An 18,713-nucleotide genomic window follows, 5' to 3' on the forward strand; every position below is an offset into this window, starting at 1 on the left:
TAAATCGAGGAACAGCGGAGAGAGAAAGAGCAGCGATGCTGCCCTGCAACAACGCGTGTGTCGTCCCGGAACCAATATAATATACAGTCGAATTTTCAACCTCCAAGAGCAAACACGCCTCCACAACACCAAATCATTCAATGCTTTGCTTGGAGAATGCCGATAACCCCCGTTTCCTGACCGTGGTCAGGTTGAACCTTCGCTGCCCCGGCAGTCCTTGAGCCGAATGGCTCGACTCAATCCTACTGAGCCGCGCCGCCGAGGTGAAGTCGTTACTGGCCTCGAAGCTGGGACGGACCCGATCTATGGATCGCCTCACCCGGTCATACGACGGCCTGGCACGGTCTATCGAGGGCCGGCCAGGTCCGGCAATTTCTCTTTGAATGCTGTCAACCAGCTCGGCCTCAGGGAGATCCATGGACTGCCGGTTTTGCATGATGTAGTTGGTGCCATCGCTGCCGTTCTGTGCGCGTGTGTTGTGCGTGGCTGCGATGGAGGGAGGATAGATAGGCCGCCTGTCTTCGTCCACGCTCGCATATTGAGCGTGCTTAGACTTGCGACTTCTGCCCGACATCTTGCCCGAAGAGGCTGAAGAGCCCGTAGAGGTACCCTCGAGACCCTCGGACGCGGCAGCTGCAGTGGCAACAGCCTGCGGATCATCGAACAAGCCCTGCTTGGCCTGCTCCCGAATGATGTCCACATCGTAAGGGAACGTCTGCTTCTGAATGCATTTGACCACGAGACGCGGAAGCAAGCAGATAGCCGGCGTGACAATGAAACACATCCAAAAGGTCAACTCCTGGTAAACCTGGGGGGCGGCTTGGTAGAACGTGACAGCGTAGGTACTAGCCGTGTACACTCCAGTCCAGAAGAAGATGAAGATGTCGCTGATTACTATGGCGAGCAATGTCAGCCAATCCCATCGGTAGGTGTTGATGAGAATGTAGGCATTGATCGTGAAGACGGCCGGGTGGGCAATGTAGCACCCAAGACGTGTGCGCTCTGCGATGTCTAGTCCGTTGCCGGCTGCTGTGGCCGTCAAGGTGACGAACACGAATGGGATGAAGAAACAAGCGGCGGACTGGTAGACACCATCAGCCATATATGCCCTGGTGTGAACGTTAGCTTGAGCCTCCACTGCGTTTGCGGAAAGGGGAATGTTACTTACCAGAACTTGGTCTGTGTCCATTCCTTGCGCTCAATGCCACGGCGATAGAGCTGGGGCACCACCAACGACACAGTGTCCGACACATCCTGGTCCAACACACCCATGAGGATGACCGGCACCGAGGTGAAGAAGAGGTTGAACATTAGGATATAGGTATACTCGTAGATGTAAGCGATGTCGAAGTTGCAGTAGATTTGGAACCAGAAAATGGCAAAGGTCCAAATCATGTTCTTGTAGAAGAAGTTGCTAATCGACTCTGCCAAGCGCCGGTAGGACCATCGACCGTGAACAAGAACAAGCCTCTGCAAGAAGCGGAACTGTCCAATGGCATAATCCGAAGACATGACGGCTTGACGACCTTCGACACCAGCAATACCGACACCCACGTCGGCTTCCTGGATCATGGCCACATCGTTGGCACCATCACCAATCGACAGGGTCATGACATCGAGACCGTTCTTGACCATGGCAACCACGGCGGCTTTCTGGGCGGGACTGACACGGCAGCAGAGAACTGACTTGCACTGCTTGCACAAGAGCAAGAACTTCTGCTTCAGGGCATCGCTGAGCACCCAGCGGAGGGTGAAACCGTCGATGACGAGACCGTGAGTAGCGGCCGGGGGTTCATGGTCCTTCTTAGCCATCTTAAGCTCTTCGTCACTGCCAGTCATCTGAAACTTGGCCAAACCGTTGTCGAGTTGTTCTTCAGCGTGCGCCAGATAATCCTCTTCCGAAGACATGCCACTTTCATCCTCGTTAACCTGGATGCGAAGAAGGTCCATGTCGTTGTGCAAGAGGTTGCAAGAGAAACCGATGTTGATGGCCGTTTCGACCTTGTCGCCAGTCAGGACCCAGAGCTTGATGCCGGCATCGCCGAGAAGAGCGATGGTGTCAGGGACACCGTCCTGAAGTCTGTCTTCAATAGCCGTGCCGCCCAGCAGGGTCAAGTCACGCTCGATCTTATCAGCAACCTCCTCGAGCCTGTCCTCGCGGTTTTCCAGCGCGGTGGCGGCAAGGTCGTGCTCCTTTCGCCACTCGCGGTATTCTTCCTCGGAGAGCTCCTTTTGTGCAATGCACAAAGTACGGAGACCCTCGATGGCGAACATCTCGAGATGTTTGGCGGTTTCCTTGCGAAGTTCCTGCTGTTCTCCTTTCTTGAGACGCGAGTAAATGATGCTGTCGGCACCCTTGCAGAACAAAATGATCTTGCCGTCGGGCATCCTCACGATTGCGCTCATCCTCTTTCTGCTAGAGTTGAATTCGATGGTGTTGAGAACCGGGTAGTGCCTGTCCTCGCCCATGACGTTGACGTTGATCCCATCGTTGGCGGAGCCGAGGACTGTGAAACCCATATCGCGGGCGGTTGCCACCAGGGCAGCCTCATCTGGAGATTGAGCCTTGAATTCCATCTTAGGAGGGTTGCCGGGAACCTTCTCCGCGATCACTGTGTGACAGAGAGCAAGGGCCAGCATGAAATGCGCGTTTGCCTCTTGCTGTTCCCTGCCGTTCTTACCAGCGAGATCCTCCACAAAATCAGGGGCAATGAAGGTCAAATCCTCGTCGTGCAGGTACGGGTTCTCGTGGAGCGAACGAAGGCCTTCCAGGGCCCTCACCTTGGCTGCGGCGATCTCGGCCCGGATCACCTTCGCCTCGTTCTCAACGTCGATGCCCATACGCTTGTTCATGCCGGCCTGTGCCTCCGTGTAGGCCTCGCCGTAAGGTTGACCGTTGATCGTGGCTTTCTTGAACTCCATGACGTTTTGCGTGAGTGTGCCTGTCTTGTCCGAAAAAATGTATTCAATTTGACCGACGTCATCAGAGATATTCCAGGACTTGGGGATACAAGGCTGATCGATCTTATCATAGTACATCCCAATGTCGCTGTAGATGAAGTAGGCCTGTAGCGTCCGTACAATTTCGAGCGAAATGTACAGGGAAATCGGAATCAAGTTCTGGAAGACGATGACAGCAGCCCAGAATGTGATGAACCCCGTCAGTTCCGGCGTTGAGCCGATGGAGCCATATTCAAACCAAGCGAGCGAAGCATCGTCCTTGGCCCAGGTAACACCGTTCACAAAAGCAGCCACCAAGCAGATCGCCACGAGAATACCCAGATTGCAGATGACGTTGAAGTTCAGCTCGCGAGCGATGCGGGCCCGCTTACTGGGCGTGATACCTGCATTCATCATGATCTTGGTGTCGTGGCCGGTGAAGACAACGATGCCGAGAGCCCACTCAGTATTGCGCAGATTGCATCCGCGGAGAAGCATGTTGTCGATGCTGATAGGTTCCGACATCTCCCTGGGCTCCCCTTTGGGATCCCAGGGGACCTTTTGCTGCCACTTGATCGCACCATTGTACTTGTAGAGATTTGCCTGAGGCGGCTCGCTTTCAATCACGAACCGAGCTCGTTCGCAATCACGGGCATGCTTCAGAGTACGACCACATCGAAGGGCGGACCGAACTTTCAAGTTGGTTTCACCATCCAGGTTCTTGGTTTCGACGTAGCATGCACCATCGGGATCCGAAGTCGCGAGAATGATGATATCGGCCGGAAGTTCGTCGTCGTTGTAGATACGGACAAAATCGCCCACAACCAAGCTCTTCCAAGCATCCCTGTGAAACCTGGCCTTACCAGAGATCGGAACGTCTGGGTTTATCATATCACCCTTGAGCGCTTGGAGAAGAAGGCCCTCATTTTCCACGGCGGTGGAGGTGCTGGGAGCCTCTTCATGATTTCGTGGCAGCGGCGATGGTACTGGCGTCATTTGAATTTCTTCTCGAGCCGAGACAAACGAGTTTCGTGACATGGGTGATGCGACCGCCTCCCAGGGTGTCGTCCTGGTCTCAATCGACATGCGCGGATCGACCGACTTCGACTTCTCCTCGGCAGCGTGTTCGTCCTTCTTCCATAACCCCTCGATGGCACGCCAGAGAGCTCCAAAGAACCGCGAAGTTGCCTTCTTTATCCTCCGCCAAAGAGAAACGTTGTCCTCCTCCACATTCACATTCTCGACCCCGAGTAACCGATGAACGGGGGCATTGTTGAGCTCATTATCCAGGATCGTCCGTCGGTAATCTTCGATGGCGTCCTTGACTGCGGTAACGCAGATAATAAAAATTAGGGGTACGGCGTTTAGTCCAGGATTAACACCACCAAAAATAGGGAAAATCTGCCACAATGTTAACGATGACACCTGAAGTGTTGACCGCTCAATCGAACCCAGGGGCCACTCACAACTAGAATCACTATGAACAAGAAGAATATGTTGGCGACATTGTGAAATTGAAAGAAAAGGTTTTTAGGAATAAAGGATAATGGCGTGTACTTGGCCGTTCGGATCTTGTTTCTCGTAAACTGTCGAGCCGGCTTGCCTTCTTCGTCTTGGAGTTCGCGTGGCAACGGCTGGCCAAAATAAAGTTGTCTTGGAGCAGGGCCGCCCTCGTCGTGCGCACTCTCGCTCTGGGTATCGACCTCTTGTTCTTCTGGGACAGCCTCCTCGGGCTGCTGTAGCGAACCTGCTCCTCCAGATGCCCTCTTCTTTTCCGATGCGGTCCGGTTGTGTTGTTTCCTGCCTATCAGTGATAGACGCTTCTTCGTCCCACTCTTCACCGTCATCTTCCGGGTGGCCCATCGTGTCCTCTGCATCGATATTTCCGGCCCCAAGTTATCGTTCCCCTCTTCTGCCATTGGTGGAGAAGCCATGTCGAGGAGGGGATTCCGGGCAGCGCCCGATCAACCCACTTGCGTTCGCCAGGCTGGCCCCGTCCGGTACCGTCACCGATTCGACACCAGGGCAGTGAAGACGGCCTAGGCTACCCAAAGCAACAACTCGGATCGTATACGTGTCGTCGAGCAGAAATAGCCCGGGGCCAACAAAAGGATGGCGGGACCTGGGGGGAAAAGCGCCTTTGATGCTGGGGCTCGTGCTGTTGTTTCGAAAGCCAAGCAAGCCGTCCGTCTTCCTTGTGAGCCAGGCGCGTACGGTGAAAGAATTGCAATCTTCTATTCAAGTTGCGACGGCGGCGACGGCGAACAGAAAGAATCGGGGTCTTCGGGAAGCCTGGCCGAGACTGGGACCGGTGGCAGAAACTGGTGGTGCTCGTGATGGGATGGGATGGCTCGCGGGTGTCAGGGTGCAGTATGTAGCAGGGAGAGATTTTGATGCGCGAGGGCGAAACGGGCAGTAGAAACGTGGCGGACCGGATGAGCCGGGGTTGTTGCAGTCAGCGATAGACCGTCAAGCACCTCATGATCCAGCGGGGACGGGCTCGCAAGGAAAAGCCTGGATGTGCTGCTGGGAGGTCTGCATGAACGGGAGGGAGAAGAAGGAGAAAAACCGGTGCGAAACTGGACGTTCTCCAAAAGGGGACACGCTCCAGGATGGGGATGGCTGTGGATTGCGGTGCTGCACACTGCGTTCTTCCCTCCCGCTGGACTTCGTTAACTTCGGGTCCCTGAATTGGTCAGCAACCCTGTCCGTAAGCTCTCATTTTACGGCGTCGCGGCACAAAGTGTGGGGCACCCAGCACACTCCAGCCCACCCCAGCCGCCCGGCTGCTGTCCAACGTGTGTAACTGCCAGCCCGTAGGGGCGGTTCTATGATTTCATCTCGAGGGACTTTTGGAGGACTCTTTGTCGGCATGAATCCACGGGGAGCATATGCCTGTGCTACGCTGTACATCACTGTCAAATGCTCATCGAGTCCCAGTGCCTCCTTGCGCCTTTCTCAACCAGAGACAGGGACAAAAATCACAGCGAACCATCCACCAACAGACATCTCGCACAAAAGCTCGGCAGTGAACACCGCCTTCCATGTGCTGCAACGTCCATGTGGATTAGTAAATCCAATGTGGGGCAGCGGAGACTCATAGGAAACTTCCAATTTGGGGCCTCGAAGCGGTCGACGATCCTCTGCAAGACATGGACCGTATGAGCGCCTTCAGACGTTTGGAAATACACGAAAGGTGTGGCCGCGCCAGCCGAACAAGAAGCCAAAGAAAGAGCCATGGGCATTCCAGCACATAGTGCACGTACAGGACCCTAACCTTCTTCTCAGCCTTCTATGTTGTAGTTCTACACCTATCTCGAAGTTGCTTCTCGACTACTGGGCCTGCTTGCTTCAGTCTCCACACAGTACGCCATCTCGGAGTTTGACTTTGACCCGGGGTGCCGACATCGTTGCACCTTAGATCGGCGAAGAATAGCCATTGGACGATTGGAAGCATCGAAGCATAAAGAAACGACGCTACATATGCAGCCCGGCTGGCCAAGAAGGCGTGCACAACTCGCCTAGCGGTTTTATCCCACTCTTTGCTCTCCGACGGCTTAGCGGACTTCGAAAATCGGCCTTTTGGGAAACCATCGCATCCGACACCAAGAGCGCAGATATTGTTGCGGCCTTGATGAATACACCGAACAGTGTGTGCTTCAGATCACGACACGGACCGAAACTTGGGCATCAGACTGTTGGCAGCGCCACGCTGCCTACGAATGGCACATGGCGGGCTTTCTTCACCACCGCCACGCCTACCAGAATACCCAAATAGTTGCGCACTCACCTCACCCATCAGATCGATCACCACCTGACGGCATGCTCGGCACCGGACCCTACCCTCAGCCACTTCCTCTGGGAACCCTCGGCCCCAAGGGTCGTCGCAAGTGAGAAAAACCGTTGCCTTGTATCACTAGCTCCCGACGATGTCATCATGATGGGACAGGGCTGGTGAGACATCAACCCCTTTCAAACTGTGCCCCAGAGGTCAGAAGTCTTCAGCCCAATCAGTTCATTGGGCACCTCAAGGTTCCGTTGTCGATGATCTCTGGATGGGGTTTCATCGCAATCCAGGAAGTCAGCACCGAAACTTGTGCTTGGCCTTCCGCAACCTCCTGCTCACTTAACCGCCCTATATGTGGATCAATAGGGGTCTTGTCCCTGGATGGTGAGGTTTGCTCAACTGCTTTACCAGCAAATAGAGTTGGAACGGTAGCTATCCCAGAAGACACAATCCCATTGTTGCGAAACTCGGTCTCCAAGGAACAGACACGGAGTTAACCGAGCGGGCTGGCATCATGCCAGATGGCGGCCCAGCCCCCCTTTCTATCCCCGAACACGGTGAAAGTCCGAAAGGCAGGCATTCTCTGAGAAACTCCGTGCCAACTGGCGGCGGTTTATCATACACACTCATCTCGCTGTAGACAGTTGACCTTACATTCGGCCAATCAAATGATTTGATTGTAGAGTATCCCGAGGCAGTGTTGTTTGAGTTTCAGCCTCTCTCTCGTGCTTCGCACCGTGTTCTACAGGGCCTTCTCACCGTCAGGATGAGATAAGGAATACGGTATGCACATATGGGGGTTTAGGCTTTCTTGTCTTGTTCCATACTGTGTAGAAGCCGAGCACAGACCAAGGGGCTCGCCCATGGTTTTATAGTGGAAGGCGCGAAATATGCTGTAAACGCGTCCACTGAACGCGCCTCGCCAAGGCACCCTTTCAAAGCGATGCTTCAGATGATCTGGATTATCTCGAGACACTGGAAAAGAACTCGGCCAATCAAGTAACAGAGCGACTTCATAATTCATCATGTCGAGTAATGCCTTTATCACAAGCTTCTTTAAGCCAAAAGTGGAGGATCCATCGAGCCCTCCCCAACAACCCCAAATCGAAAAACCATCATCACCACCACCACCACCACCACCACCACAATCACCATCCCCGTCCCCACCAGCACCACCCTCAGCCCTACGCTCACTCTCTTCCTCACCGCTACCGCCTCCTTCAGCACCACGCTCATTTTCTTCGTCACTGCCACCGGTCAGGAAACTTAGAGACAGGAATGAAGTGATCAAAGGCTCAGATGATGAAGAGGATGATTCGGACGACTCAGACGCTGATGCGTTTCCCGACCTTTTCACCTCTCTCCCTACTTCGGCCCCAGCTCCGGCCTCTACCCTGCTAGCAACTCCAAAAGCAAAGAGAATCGCTGTCGAGGCCTGCTCATCACCACTCACAATCAACACAAAGCACAGGTACGACATCAAAGCCTTGCTTGAACATGCAGAGACGGATCGAAAATTGAATGAGAGCCAGCAGCGGCTTGCTGCTGCCATGGCTCAAGGCTCCCCAGCAAGGAAGGACAGGTCTTCGTTCAGCGCCAGGCCAATCACTGGCGTTCGCGATGCCATGGAGGCTATTCTCCCGGATCTAGACAGCAGTGAGGATGAGGCTAAGAGAGGGAGGAGACTTCTCGCTGTTAAAAGGACTGAAGCGCTGGAGGTGAGGCCGGAGTGGTATTTCTTTGAGGAAGAGACTCAGGTCGACGACGGCGCCTCTATTACGGCGAGGGCAAACTTCCCAGAAGCAATGGCTACGGGCCCATGGTCATTCTTAGCTCAGGCAAAAGGCAGACGGGAAATAATCGAAGATGGGCTGCCTTATTACATCCAAAGCAAACAGGGCGATCTACCAGATGATATCTTCCTCTGGGTTCTGGATGAAGTCCTTCACGAAAAGTCTAGAAAGCTCCGTGAAGAGTATTTAAGACTTCTTGGAGTCTGTCCAGCGCAGGCAGCGCGGGTCATGGATCCCGACCTTATCGTTCAGATGTTTCGAGACCTTGGAGCCTCCAAACACGCCCTCGCACCAGCTTCTCAACAAGATCAAGGCAACTGGCTAAGAAAGAACCCCTATTCCGGACGAGACTGGACCCCCTTGCAAACCGTCCTGCGCATTCTATCAAAAACCGCCGACGGCCTCTCAGTCCCCTCCCTCACCCAAGCCATGGTTATCCTCCTCCGCCTAGGAATAGACAACATCGTCCGCGACGACCCAGGCGTGGCACAAGACTTTCAGGGCTGCCTTCCCCGCATAGTCCGAGCCGTCCCTCGGGAAGCCTGGAACAATTTTGTAAGGCTCCCCCCCTTTCCTGTCCTCCCAGCCTACTCGCTAACCCCCCTCCCAGTGCGGCGACGTAACCGACTCCCTCTACTCCCACACCCATTCCCCAGTCCTCCGCTCCCTCGCCATCTCCTCCCTCCCCTTCACCCACCCACGCCTCAACGAACTCCGCCGCCGCCTAGCCCTAACCTTCCTCTTCAACGAACCCCAACGCGCCCGCTCCAGACCAGAAGAAACCTTCTCCATCCAGTCCGTCCTCGACCTCCTGGAGCACTCGGAGCACTTCATCATCGACAGGCACAGCAAAGAGTTTTACAACCTCCGTGCCATGTCCGAGATGATCGCCGTCGCAGTAGCCGACGGTTGCCCCCCACAGGATGGGACAAACGAGGCCGCTCACAGGCAGTTCAACGCCGAAGTAGACCTGCTGGCCCGCCATGTGAGGAACATGTACTCGCAGATTCCAGATGGCAGCGCGGCTCACTCGTCTAAATGGGAGGCCAAGGCGCAGCTCAAGGACTTTGAGGCGATGTTGCTGAGAGTGATCAGGACGAGGGCAAAGCCGGTGGGTCACATTTTCAGGTCCGAGGACGAGGAGGATCAGGACAAAAAGCCAGTCAACCAGAGTTCCCTGACGGAGTGGATGCTGAGGAAGAAAAATAAGGCCAAGACTGAGCCGTCGACTCCTTAGGGGAAAGTCACTGCAGGTCATAGTTCAACAATGTAGGTGTTGATGCATGGTATTTGAATTGCTTTGCTCCTCCTTGTGGTTTCGTGGAAAAGAACGCCCCCTTGTAATATAAACATACAAACTCTTGATACCCGCGCACGCCATGCTACTTTGGCTTGCTCAACACTACCAGCACGCACGTTGAATCATAGGAACAACAATACACTTTATCCGCCACCTCCTTGTCTACTACTCAGTCATGAACCCTACCCCAAAGAAACATAAACAGGAATAGGAAGCTTAGTCAAAGAACTTGCGGTTGGGGTTCTCGCCAAACAGAGCCTTGCGCATGGCGGGAAGGGCGCTCTCCTTCAGCAGATCCAGCCTGGCCTCCAAAGTGTTGTCAATGTCGATCTTGCCGTTGCCACCAACAATGATCACACCACCGGCGCTGCGTAAATGATATCATGTCAGCAGATGTCCTGAAACCATAGAAGGTGGAATGCGTCTTACCTCCCCTCAGCAACCTCATTCTCCTCATCAATCGTCGCCTTGACCTCCCTCCCCGTCTTCTCCTTATACTCCCCCTCCGCCTTCTCAATCGCATTCTTGACCAGCTCATAATCCGCCTTCCTCGCCCTAATCTGCAGCTCCGGCTCGTTCATCGCATAGAACCCTTCCAGAATCAAATCCTTGAGGATGCCCTCGTACCTGCCCTTGTCCTCGGTCCCCTCGCTAAGCCTCTTCTCGGCCGCCTGGAAGATGTCGTCGAGCAACTCCTGACGGGCACCCAGGACGCGGAGACGGGTCTTGTTGGCGACTGTGGAGCGGGTGATTTGCTGCGACATGGTGGCCTGCTTGAACTTTTTGGCGTAGGCGGCGTCGATGGCGTCGGTCTCCTGGAGGACGAGCTTGCCCTTTTCCATGGAGAATTCTTCGTTGGCTTTGATTTCAATTTCGCGGGCTTTTTCTTCGGCTTCTTGCTTGATGAAGGCGGTCATTTTGCGGAGTTCTTGTCCGACCTGGAGGGAGGGGCGTTAGCCATCTTCCCCTCCATTGGGTGGTGTTGAACCCCATTGCAGCCAGTGGTGATGCTGCACCAAAGGTGATATGTTTTGGGGGCTTCTAGAACCAAAAGACATACCTGGTCGTCGGACAAGGCGTGAATACTTGACATGATGGGCGGTTCTGTAGTTGGAACTCGTAGGGAACTATGTGATACAGGTTCCGCAAGGACAAGCGGGAGGGGGGTCGTTTAGAGGATGCGATATGCTCTGGCCTGGCCGCGGTTGTAGATGATCTCGATAGGCTTGCGCGGGGAGGTTTATGATGATGTGAGCCTTCACAGGAAAATGTAGCTGTATGTCTCTAGGCAGTGGTATTGCCGATTAGAAAGTCAATGGGAGGTTGCGGTGCCGCGCAGCTGTGGCTCCTGCGATGTCATTGGAACCAACAGCTGCTGACAAGCAACCGCCCCCGGTCAAGGAGCTCGCAATGGTGGGTCTGCTTGAGTAGCCCAGCCACGCGTTGCATCCCCCACCTCGGACTGATAAGATAAAGGACCGGGAAGTCAAGCCACAGCTTGGATGGAAGCCACAATGCCACCTGATGTTGGCATGTGCTGGCACATGTGGCTGGTGCCCAAAGCATGCCAGGCCTGGTGATGCAGGCACGCACCGACAGCCCCAGCTGAGCTGCGTCTTGGCCTGTCCCTGTCCACTGTCGCCGAATGTCCCCACGGTGGAAGTGACGGGAGAAAGGCCAGCGTTTCGTCTGCGAATCGTTGCTCACCCGCTCATCTCGTGTCCGAAGTGTCTCCAGATCCACGATGCGCCGCTTTTGCGAACCACATCTCTGACCGTTCCCGGCAAACAACTTGCTGAACCCGACCGCGGTGGCCCAGTGGTCTCACAGCTCTCATACCGCAACCAGGAGCAGCGCCGGGCCTTTTTAGTGGCCTCTCTTCCCCAGGCCCAGACCACCGTGCCTCAAGATCGCAGTCCCCCCGTAAGCCAGCCTCGACCTCGGCCACTGTGGATTTGAACGACACGAGAAACACTCATACGCCGGGCTGTCTGCAAACCTTCTGCAACAACAAACACCCCATTGCTCCCTTCTGATCGAGTGCCCGGGAACTGGTAGCGTCACTGAGTGACGTTTCCTGGCAGCGGTCAGACACAGCATCTTTACTCTTTCCCAACGCGAACGGTCGACGAAGCGCCGGCCCACGATTCAGAGTTTCCACGCCTACCACCTTTTCAATACATTTTTCGAGTAAACAGGCTTTGGGCACCTCGTCTATTTTTCTTTCTTTTTGTTTCCTTTTTTGTCCAGTTCAGCTACGATTTACGACTAGTTCCATCCGAATCCTAACCACCGATTTTCCTTTTGCCTATCCCAACATTTCAGCACCACAACGATTGCCCATGCGAACACAATAGGACACCGTTTACTTGCCCTCGAGAACCGCCGGAGGACTGGTTGTCTACTGGCGCAATGGGGCTTATAGGCGGTTTGTCTCCTGGCGGGAGCATTGCTGTAAGTTGTCCTCCAACATGATGGGAAACACCTCGCAGCAGGAAAGTCGCTGACAGCTCCCTGGTGACAGCTCGGCATTATAGTCGGCCTTCTATCAACCAGTGTTCAGAGCTTGGGTCTCACACTCCAACGAAAATCGCATATTCTCGAAGACGAAAAGGGCCCTTACGATGTTAGACGCCCGCCCTACAGGAGGAGGAGGTGGCAGCTGGGGATGGGAATGTTTATCATTTCCAACGTGCTGGGGAGCTCTATCCAAATATCAATGCTCCCTCTGCCGGTATTGTCGACATTACAAGCTTCCGGACTGGTGTTCAACTCGATTTGCGCCACCCTGATACTCGGAGAACCGTTTACGAGGTGGTCATTATGGGGGACGTTATTGGTCTGCAGCGGCGCCGTCTTGATTGCCATATTTGGGGCGATTCCCTCGCCGACACATACGCTTACGGAGCTGCTGGATCTGCTTGGGAGGCGGCCGTTTGTGATTTGGATGTCGTTCCAGGCGGTAATAGTGATTGCTATTGCGGTGGCAACAGAATTCGTCAGCCATTTTACAACATGGATGCAGGACACACGGTTTCGTCTGGCAAGGGGTTTTGCGTATGGATGCATAAGTGGCATACTATCTGCGCACTCGCTCCTGGTTGCCAAGTCAGCTGTGGAGCTCATCATCAGGACAATTGTCGATGGGGACAACCAGTTTGTACACTGGCAGTCGTGGATGTTGGTTCTGGGTCTCGTCACGTTGGCCCTCAGCCAACTCTACTACCTTCATCGGGGGCTTAAGCTGGTCTCGACGTCGGTGCTTTACCCCTTGATTTTCTGCGTTTATAACATTATCGCGATTCTGGACGGCCTGATTTATTTCCGTCAGACAGACCTGATAGGCCCGCTCCGCGCATGTCTCATCGCCCTTGGAACAGCTATTTTACTATCTGGCGTTCTCGCGCTGTCATGGCGCCTCAGCGACGAGCAACATACCCCTGGTGTCGGCCAGTCTTCACTCGCACCTGGTCTTGGCCTTGTGGAGGACACGGACGGCGAGGAAGAGGAGGAAGAGCTCCTGCTTCACTCTGCACTTGGTGATGAGGAAGAAGCTCGGCCGCTACCGCCACCACATTACAGCAGCTACCAAACCTTTAAGCCAACTCGTACTTCCTTGGAAACCCCTGCTGAACAACCGCCGGTATCACCATTGGTCATGCCAACACGACAAAGGCCAACGGCACGCTCGATGAGGACAGTCTCCAACCGCTGGACAGAACGAGCGGAGATCTGGGACGAGCTCGAAGACAGAGAGTCACCAGAGCCCATACCCCCTGTTTTGAACAGACGGCGGTCGACTACGCTGCCAGCTAGGGAGACAATCGCTGCCCGTCAAGCGATAAGGAGGGGTGTGACCGACTTTCCCATTCTGGGCGATGCACCAGCAGATACGGAACCATTATTACCCTCGTCAGCCTCGCCAAGGAGGGACTTTAGGCGAAGAAGAAAGTCAACTGGCTTTCCGGGATTTACCGCACGAAGAAACTCATCCAGGAAGACCTCGGGCGGTGGATTACAGGACGCGGTGGGGAACCTGTGGAAGATGAGGTGGTGGAAAGGCAGCGGCAGTAGGTCTGCTAGTACCACGCCGATTCTCCCGACGACGGAGGATTCGGCGACTTGGGGCGGTGGGGCAGGAGAATCGTATAGAGATACCCCTGTGGAAACATATAGAGATGAGGAGAGTGTTTCGAGAGATCCAAGAGCAGAGAGAAGTAGATCTGAGTCTGGGGCAAGGAGGCTTGTGGGTGGTCAAGATGAACCTCCACCACCGCCAATGTAAAGGAAAGCATTCATGGCCGGCGTTGATTAGGGGTTTTGGGTTGGGTTAGTTTTGCTTAAATTCAGTTGTATATCCAAAAATGCATTATCTTGAGTTGCATCATTCGATGCGGGATTAGTCGTTGCTGGCTATCTTGTTTGCTGACTTACGAAGTCCGTCTGCGGTGTGTCAGTAACAGTCGCTGGCTTGGAATTCGCCAACTCAAACGATATCATCAGGGTCAGACACCTCGAGAGGACCCCCCGAAGAAGCCTGTAGTCGAAACCTACAAGGCAACGCGAGTGATCTCAGGCGTTGGCTAGAACCTGCACCGAGTCCCTCGCAGACTCCTCCTGGTTGTGGTCAGCTTTCCACCTCATGATGGGAGTGGCCGAACATACTTGACGGCTGTCCCAACTCACCAGCAAGACAACCCCTTTGTTTGCTATGGACACTTTACCAACCCCTTACCTTCAACGACGACGACAGCTTGATACACATAGTCCGCCGGCGCACTACATGCACTCTCTCCATCTCCCAGCAGCTCACGCCCCTTTGCACTCCGATCATCCCCCGCTATCTTGATCCTCAGTCAACCAAAAATCTTCGCTCGGTTCTTGAAAATGGAACGCCGCACCCACCTCCCTCCACCAGCCAGCACGACGCAACGAGAACCGCAAGCACCACCCGCCCTCTGTCAGCCGGCATGGCGCAACACAGCCGGCCCCCTCCACCAACCACCTTGACCCGTCACAAATCCGGGACAAATACACAGGTCACGCCCTCCTACCGCGACGCTCCATCCACCAGCATGGTCCGGCATAGGCCCCGGGGTTTGGACGGAGGAGACAGGTTTTGGGGGTGGGAAGTGGGGTGAACTTGGCTTTTGAGGGTAGAGGAAGGGTGGTTATGGAAAGGTTACTCTTTCAAGGCCTTGATTCCACGTACAGTCTCTATTATTCTGTCTATGGCGTGGGTGGGCAGGGTGTAACTCCCTACTGCCTACCCTTGGTAGACCAAAGGACAGGAGATAAGACAGTCGACATTGCAAACATCAAGATGTAATTTGCCCAAACACATAATTATATACAACTGCAGACAGCCAGCTATACGCACCATCCACCATCCAGACAGCATCTACAAACGATACAGGGGGGGATCATGAACCGAAATTTCACAACTGAAAAAATGAGAAAGAGATAAAAAGGTATATGGTATGTAACATAAAGCTAGAAAAAAAAAAGTAAGACTTTGCAGCCCAACAATGATGCTGCCAAAGAATGAATGGTGTGATGTGTGCAACAAGCCGCTGCTCGCCACACGCCCTCCTCCCTCTCTTCTTTTCACCAGCCGCAAATCCAGAAGCGGACCCTTTTCCATCCCATGTTCGATCGTCATCGTCTCAATCCTGGCGAGTCGTGGCGGCCCAGGCGGCTCAGCACCCCATTGCCGAAAGAAAAAATAGCTTCAAATCCTCCCATACCCGCTCTTCTCATCGATATGCCTGAACCTCTCCCTCTCCTTGCGGTCCTTGAGCAGGCAAGCGGTCGCCATGACAAACACAAAGTCGATACCGACCATGCCGAACATGGCGGTGAAGATATTGTCGAGGAAGATGTTGGCGAACGAGGTGATGGGTGTGGCACAGCCGCGCACGAGAGCCGCGGCCGCTGGGCTGGAACAGGTCGCATCAGTGACGAACGCGGGGGAGGTGCTGTTGAAGTAACCGCAGCAGTTGAACTATGTCATAATCAGTAAGAGAAATTCCAGTGTCACATGTTGATGAACACAAAAAAAAAAAAAAAAAACAAAACGTACCTCCGCCTGCATAAGCTGCTGGACATTCGCCGGTTGCGCCCAATAAAGCGGCGCAAAATCCTCTCTTGTCTTAAGCGTCAAGATCCACAGGAACAACCCAAGAATCATGCTGAAGAGCCCGCAAAACGTCGTCATGTAAGCGCCCAGCTTGAGCCACCCGCGAGACTGCGTCGCCAGCCCCGGTAGGGTGACCATAAATGTGAGGAAAATGAAGACCGCATTCACGATACCCGCTGTGAGGGGAAACCTCTGATACAGAAGATTTCTGGCCGCCTGCCTCCCGTTTTCTGGAATCTCATCCCTGATGTTCCCGACGATTACTGAGAAGCCGATGATGAAGATGCCCATCAGAAGAAAGAGGCCGTCTGCCATCACGTAGGCTGCTTGTACTTTGTTCACCATCTTGTTGTTGTGTGTTGGCTGCTCGCGAGCAACCTATTTTTCGGGGAAACTAGCTCGGTTTTCGGTTCCTCCAAGGTCTCTCCTTTCAATTTTCGGTATGTAACTGACGGCCGGCGTCCCTTTCCAATTTGTCTCGTCCTTTGTGATATGTATGTACGTGGTTTTCAAATATTTGCAATGAGCGTACACGGGCGAGATCGACCTGCAAATCCCAGCACCCCCCCCAAAAAAAATGTTGATTAAAATAACGGTTCGAATCGAAGTTGAATGGTGATGATTTCGTGTCCCGGCATCGAGCGATGGAGGTTTTGTCGAGTTCCGGCTCCCGGCGCGAGCAATTGTCGTCGAAACGTACACGAGGCGGACCCAAAGGGAATGACAGAACACACAAGCAACAAGAAAAAAATGAGAGACTGCGAGGGTCTAGCCTCAACCAACAAACGAGAACGAAAAATTAAGATAGGACACCCTTTCCCCAGCGGAAGATGGGAAACGGAAAGGAGAGAGGTTGCAAAAAGAGAGGGAGATGGTGAGAAGGGACCTTGGCAGAGTGGAGGAGGTGACCCAAAAGGGAGCGCAACTGAGACGGGCTCAGCCTACCACAATGCCAGATTGTGCTTCAAACCCCCAGCCCTGGCGACAATGCACCAAGAGAAATGGGCTTGACTGCGACAAGAAACAGCTGATTCTGCTCCACCGCAGCGAGTCAACCGCCTGCTTCAGCCTGTACGAGGGCTTGCGCAGACGCTGTCCAGTGTCGTAGGAGATTCTCGGTCCCTAACAGAAGCCGTTTCAGATGGCGTCGGGAGACATGGGTTGACAAAGGACGGACGCGCCAGCACGGACCATCAGGCGCTCTGTGGCGCCGAGTGCAACGTCCCCGAGGCACAGGATTGGTCGCCCGACCCCAGGCCAAGCAAGGGGTCTGGGGACGGTCGAGATCGAACCATTGCGTTCTTTCCGCCCAGCGCGACACAGATGCTAACACAACCTCGAGATCCCGTTCTGACGGCGGCTGGACCAAGATGAGCAACGTATCGCAGCATCGCCTCTGTTGCACAGATGGGACAAGCCCAACTACATGGTACTATGAGTTGGCGGATGTTCAGAATCGGGCAAATCGGGTCGGTGTGGTACAAAGATAGGATTCTGAAGTTCCCAGTGGCTTCGCCATCCGTTGTTTCCGACGAATCTGCTTTCTCTCTCAAGACACCGCTTTTTGGACATAACGGCTGAAGAGTGGACGGTGTAGATACGACGCAGTGTGTGAGAATATCCCAAGATTGTGAGCGGGAAAGTATATAAAACAATTCGCGGTCCTGTTTTCGACAAAACATCACCTGATGTATGATCGACAACAGAGTGTTTTTCTATAAATATCATGCGGGGGTTTGGTGAGCTGTGATGTCGTTCTAGATCAGCAAAACCCAGGTTCTCGACTAGTGTTCCAGCTGACAGGAGACTCACCAGCTGGCACAGTGTTCGAGGCCTTCAAACACCGGACGAGATGCTTCGGCCGTTGGAAGCCCCGCTTCCGAGGAATTGCTTAGTAAGCTCGGTGCCCCCAGGTGGAGGCCCGCCCGGAGCGCTGAATGTAGTCAACCAATCAGATCGCGGCTGTCTTCCAGAAGGAGAAGTTTTGCACTCGGCCTCCGGCGCAATCCACCAGCGATTTCACCATCAAAGCCGAGTGCCCACACTTCACCGTTGGGATTCCACTTCAAGAAGCGGAGTGGAAAACAGTGACAAATAAGCATCGGCGTAGTCTCAGAGCATCGATAAACACCAGGAGTGTCGAACCTGGAGTTTGAGCCGAGAGAATAGAGCCAGAGCTGAACAATCCCATGGTACTTCGTCGCTATCGATGGTCCCCTCTCCCATGTTGGAAACGGAAGCAATACAAGTAGTAAAATCTCTCCCTACTTGTGCATCAACCAGCGGCTCTTTGACCCCCCCGGCTATGACTACGGCTTACCAGGGCCCCTTTTTCGTGTGCAAATCCTCCACGGGTGCAATCACGCGCTATCGCCTCTCCCCGCTTCCCCTCCCCCTTGCCTGATGCATGGGACCTCACCTCACGGGCAAATCGTTCAAGATCTCATCGCGCAACGACTCGGACAGGAAGAAGCGGCACGGGTCGCTATAAAAACAAATTCTAAAACCCCGCCGCGGGGGCCACGCAACGCAACAATTCCAGAGCTTGAGGTCGGGTTTGTTGAACGCCAAGATATGACATATCTTGTTTGAGCAATGCTTCAATGTTCATGATGGCTTGTCGTCGATGTCAAGTGTGTATCGAGCCGCTTGACCTGTCAGATTTTTTTCTGTTCGTCATCTGCAGATCGGCTTTCTGGTTCGGAGATGCCGGTTGGCTGGGAAGTAAAACATATTGCCCGCCATCGGTACATC

At 54.0% G+C, this 18,713-nt stretch overlaps 5 protein-coding genes across 5 annotated transcripts; 2 read left to right on the top strand and 3 right to left on the bottom strand.

The window, feature by feature from the left end:
* Nucleotides 1-133: 133 nt before the first annotated feature.
* On the bottom strand, nt 134-4,874 carry DNF1 (phospholipid transporting ATPase; the record flags this gene model as incomplete). The annotated part of the gene is made up of 3 exons (XM_062875206.1): nt 134-1,109; nt 1,169-4,341; nt 4,407-4,874. The coding sequence occupies 3 exons, from the start codon at nt 4,872-4,874 to the stop codon at nt 134-136; spliced, it is 4,617 nt and encodes a 1,538-aa protein (XP_062738448.1).
* Nucleotides 4,875-7,642: 2,768 nt separating this feature from the next.
* Nucleotides 7,643-10,009, top strand: QC761_119240 (uncharacterized protein). Its single transcript, XM_062875207.1, has 2 exons — nt 7,643-9,075; nt 9,131-10,009. The coding sequence occupies exons 1-2, from the start codon at nt 7,753-7,755 to the stop codon at nt 9,755-9,757; spliced, it is 1,950 nt and encodes a 649-aa protein (XP_062738449.1). The 5' UTR covers nt 7,643-7,752; the 3' UTR covers nt 9,758-10,009.
* VMA4 (V-ATPase V1 sector subunit E) lies at nt 9,791-11,837 on the bottom strand. The gene is made up of 3 exons (XM_062875208.1): nt 10,881-11,837; nt 10,250-10,758; nt 9,791-10,187 (listed from the first exon to the last, which is right to left on the bottom strand). The coding sequence occupies exons 1-3, from the start codon at nt 10,911-10,913 to the stop codon at nt 10,037-10,039; spliced, it is 693 nt and encodes a 230-aa protein (XP_062738450.1). The 5' UTR covers nt 10,914-11,837; the 3' UTR covers nt 9,791-10,036.
* Nucleotides 11,366-14,223, top strand: QC761_119260 (uncharacterized protein). The gene is made up of 2 exons (XM_062875209.1): nt 11,366-12,274; nt 12,345-14,223. Exons 1-2 carry the CDS (start codon nt 12,233-12,235, stop codon nt 14,103-14,105), a joined length of 1,803 nt encoding a protein of 600 aa, XP_062738451.1. The 5' UTR covers nt 11,366-12,232; the 3' UTR covers nt 14,106-14,223.
* Nucleotides 14,224-15,135: 912 nt separating this feature from the next.
* On the bottom strand, nt 15,136-17,279 carry QC761_119270 (uncharacterized protein). Its single transcript, XM_062875210.1, has 2 exons — nt 15,903-17,279; nt 15,136-15,824 (listed from the first exon to the last, which is right to left on the bottom strand). Exons 1-2 carry the CDS (start codon nt 16,302-16,304, stop codon nt 15,552-15,554), a joined length of 675 nt encoding a protein of 224 aa, XP_062738452.1. The 5' UTR covers nt 16,305-17,279; the 3' UTR covers nt 15,136-15,551.
* Nucleotides 17,280-18,713: the final 1,434 nt, after the last annotated feature.

The sequence above is a fragment of the Podospora bellae-mahoneyi genome, assembly GCF_035222275.1.
Source record: "Podospora bellae-mahoneyi strain CBS 112042 chromosome 1 map unlocalized CBS112042p_1, whole genome shotgun sequence".
Taxonomy (NCBI): Eukaryota; Fungi; Ascomycota; class Sordariomycetes; order Sordariales; family Podosporaceae; genus Podospora; species Podospora bellae-mahoneyi.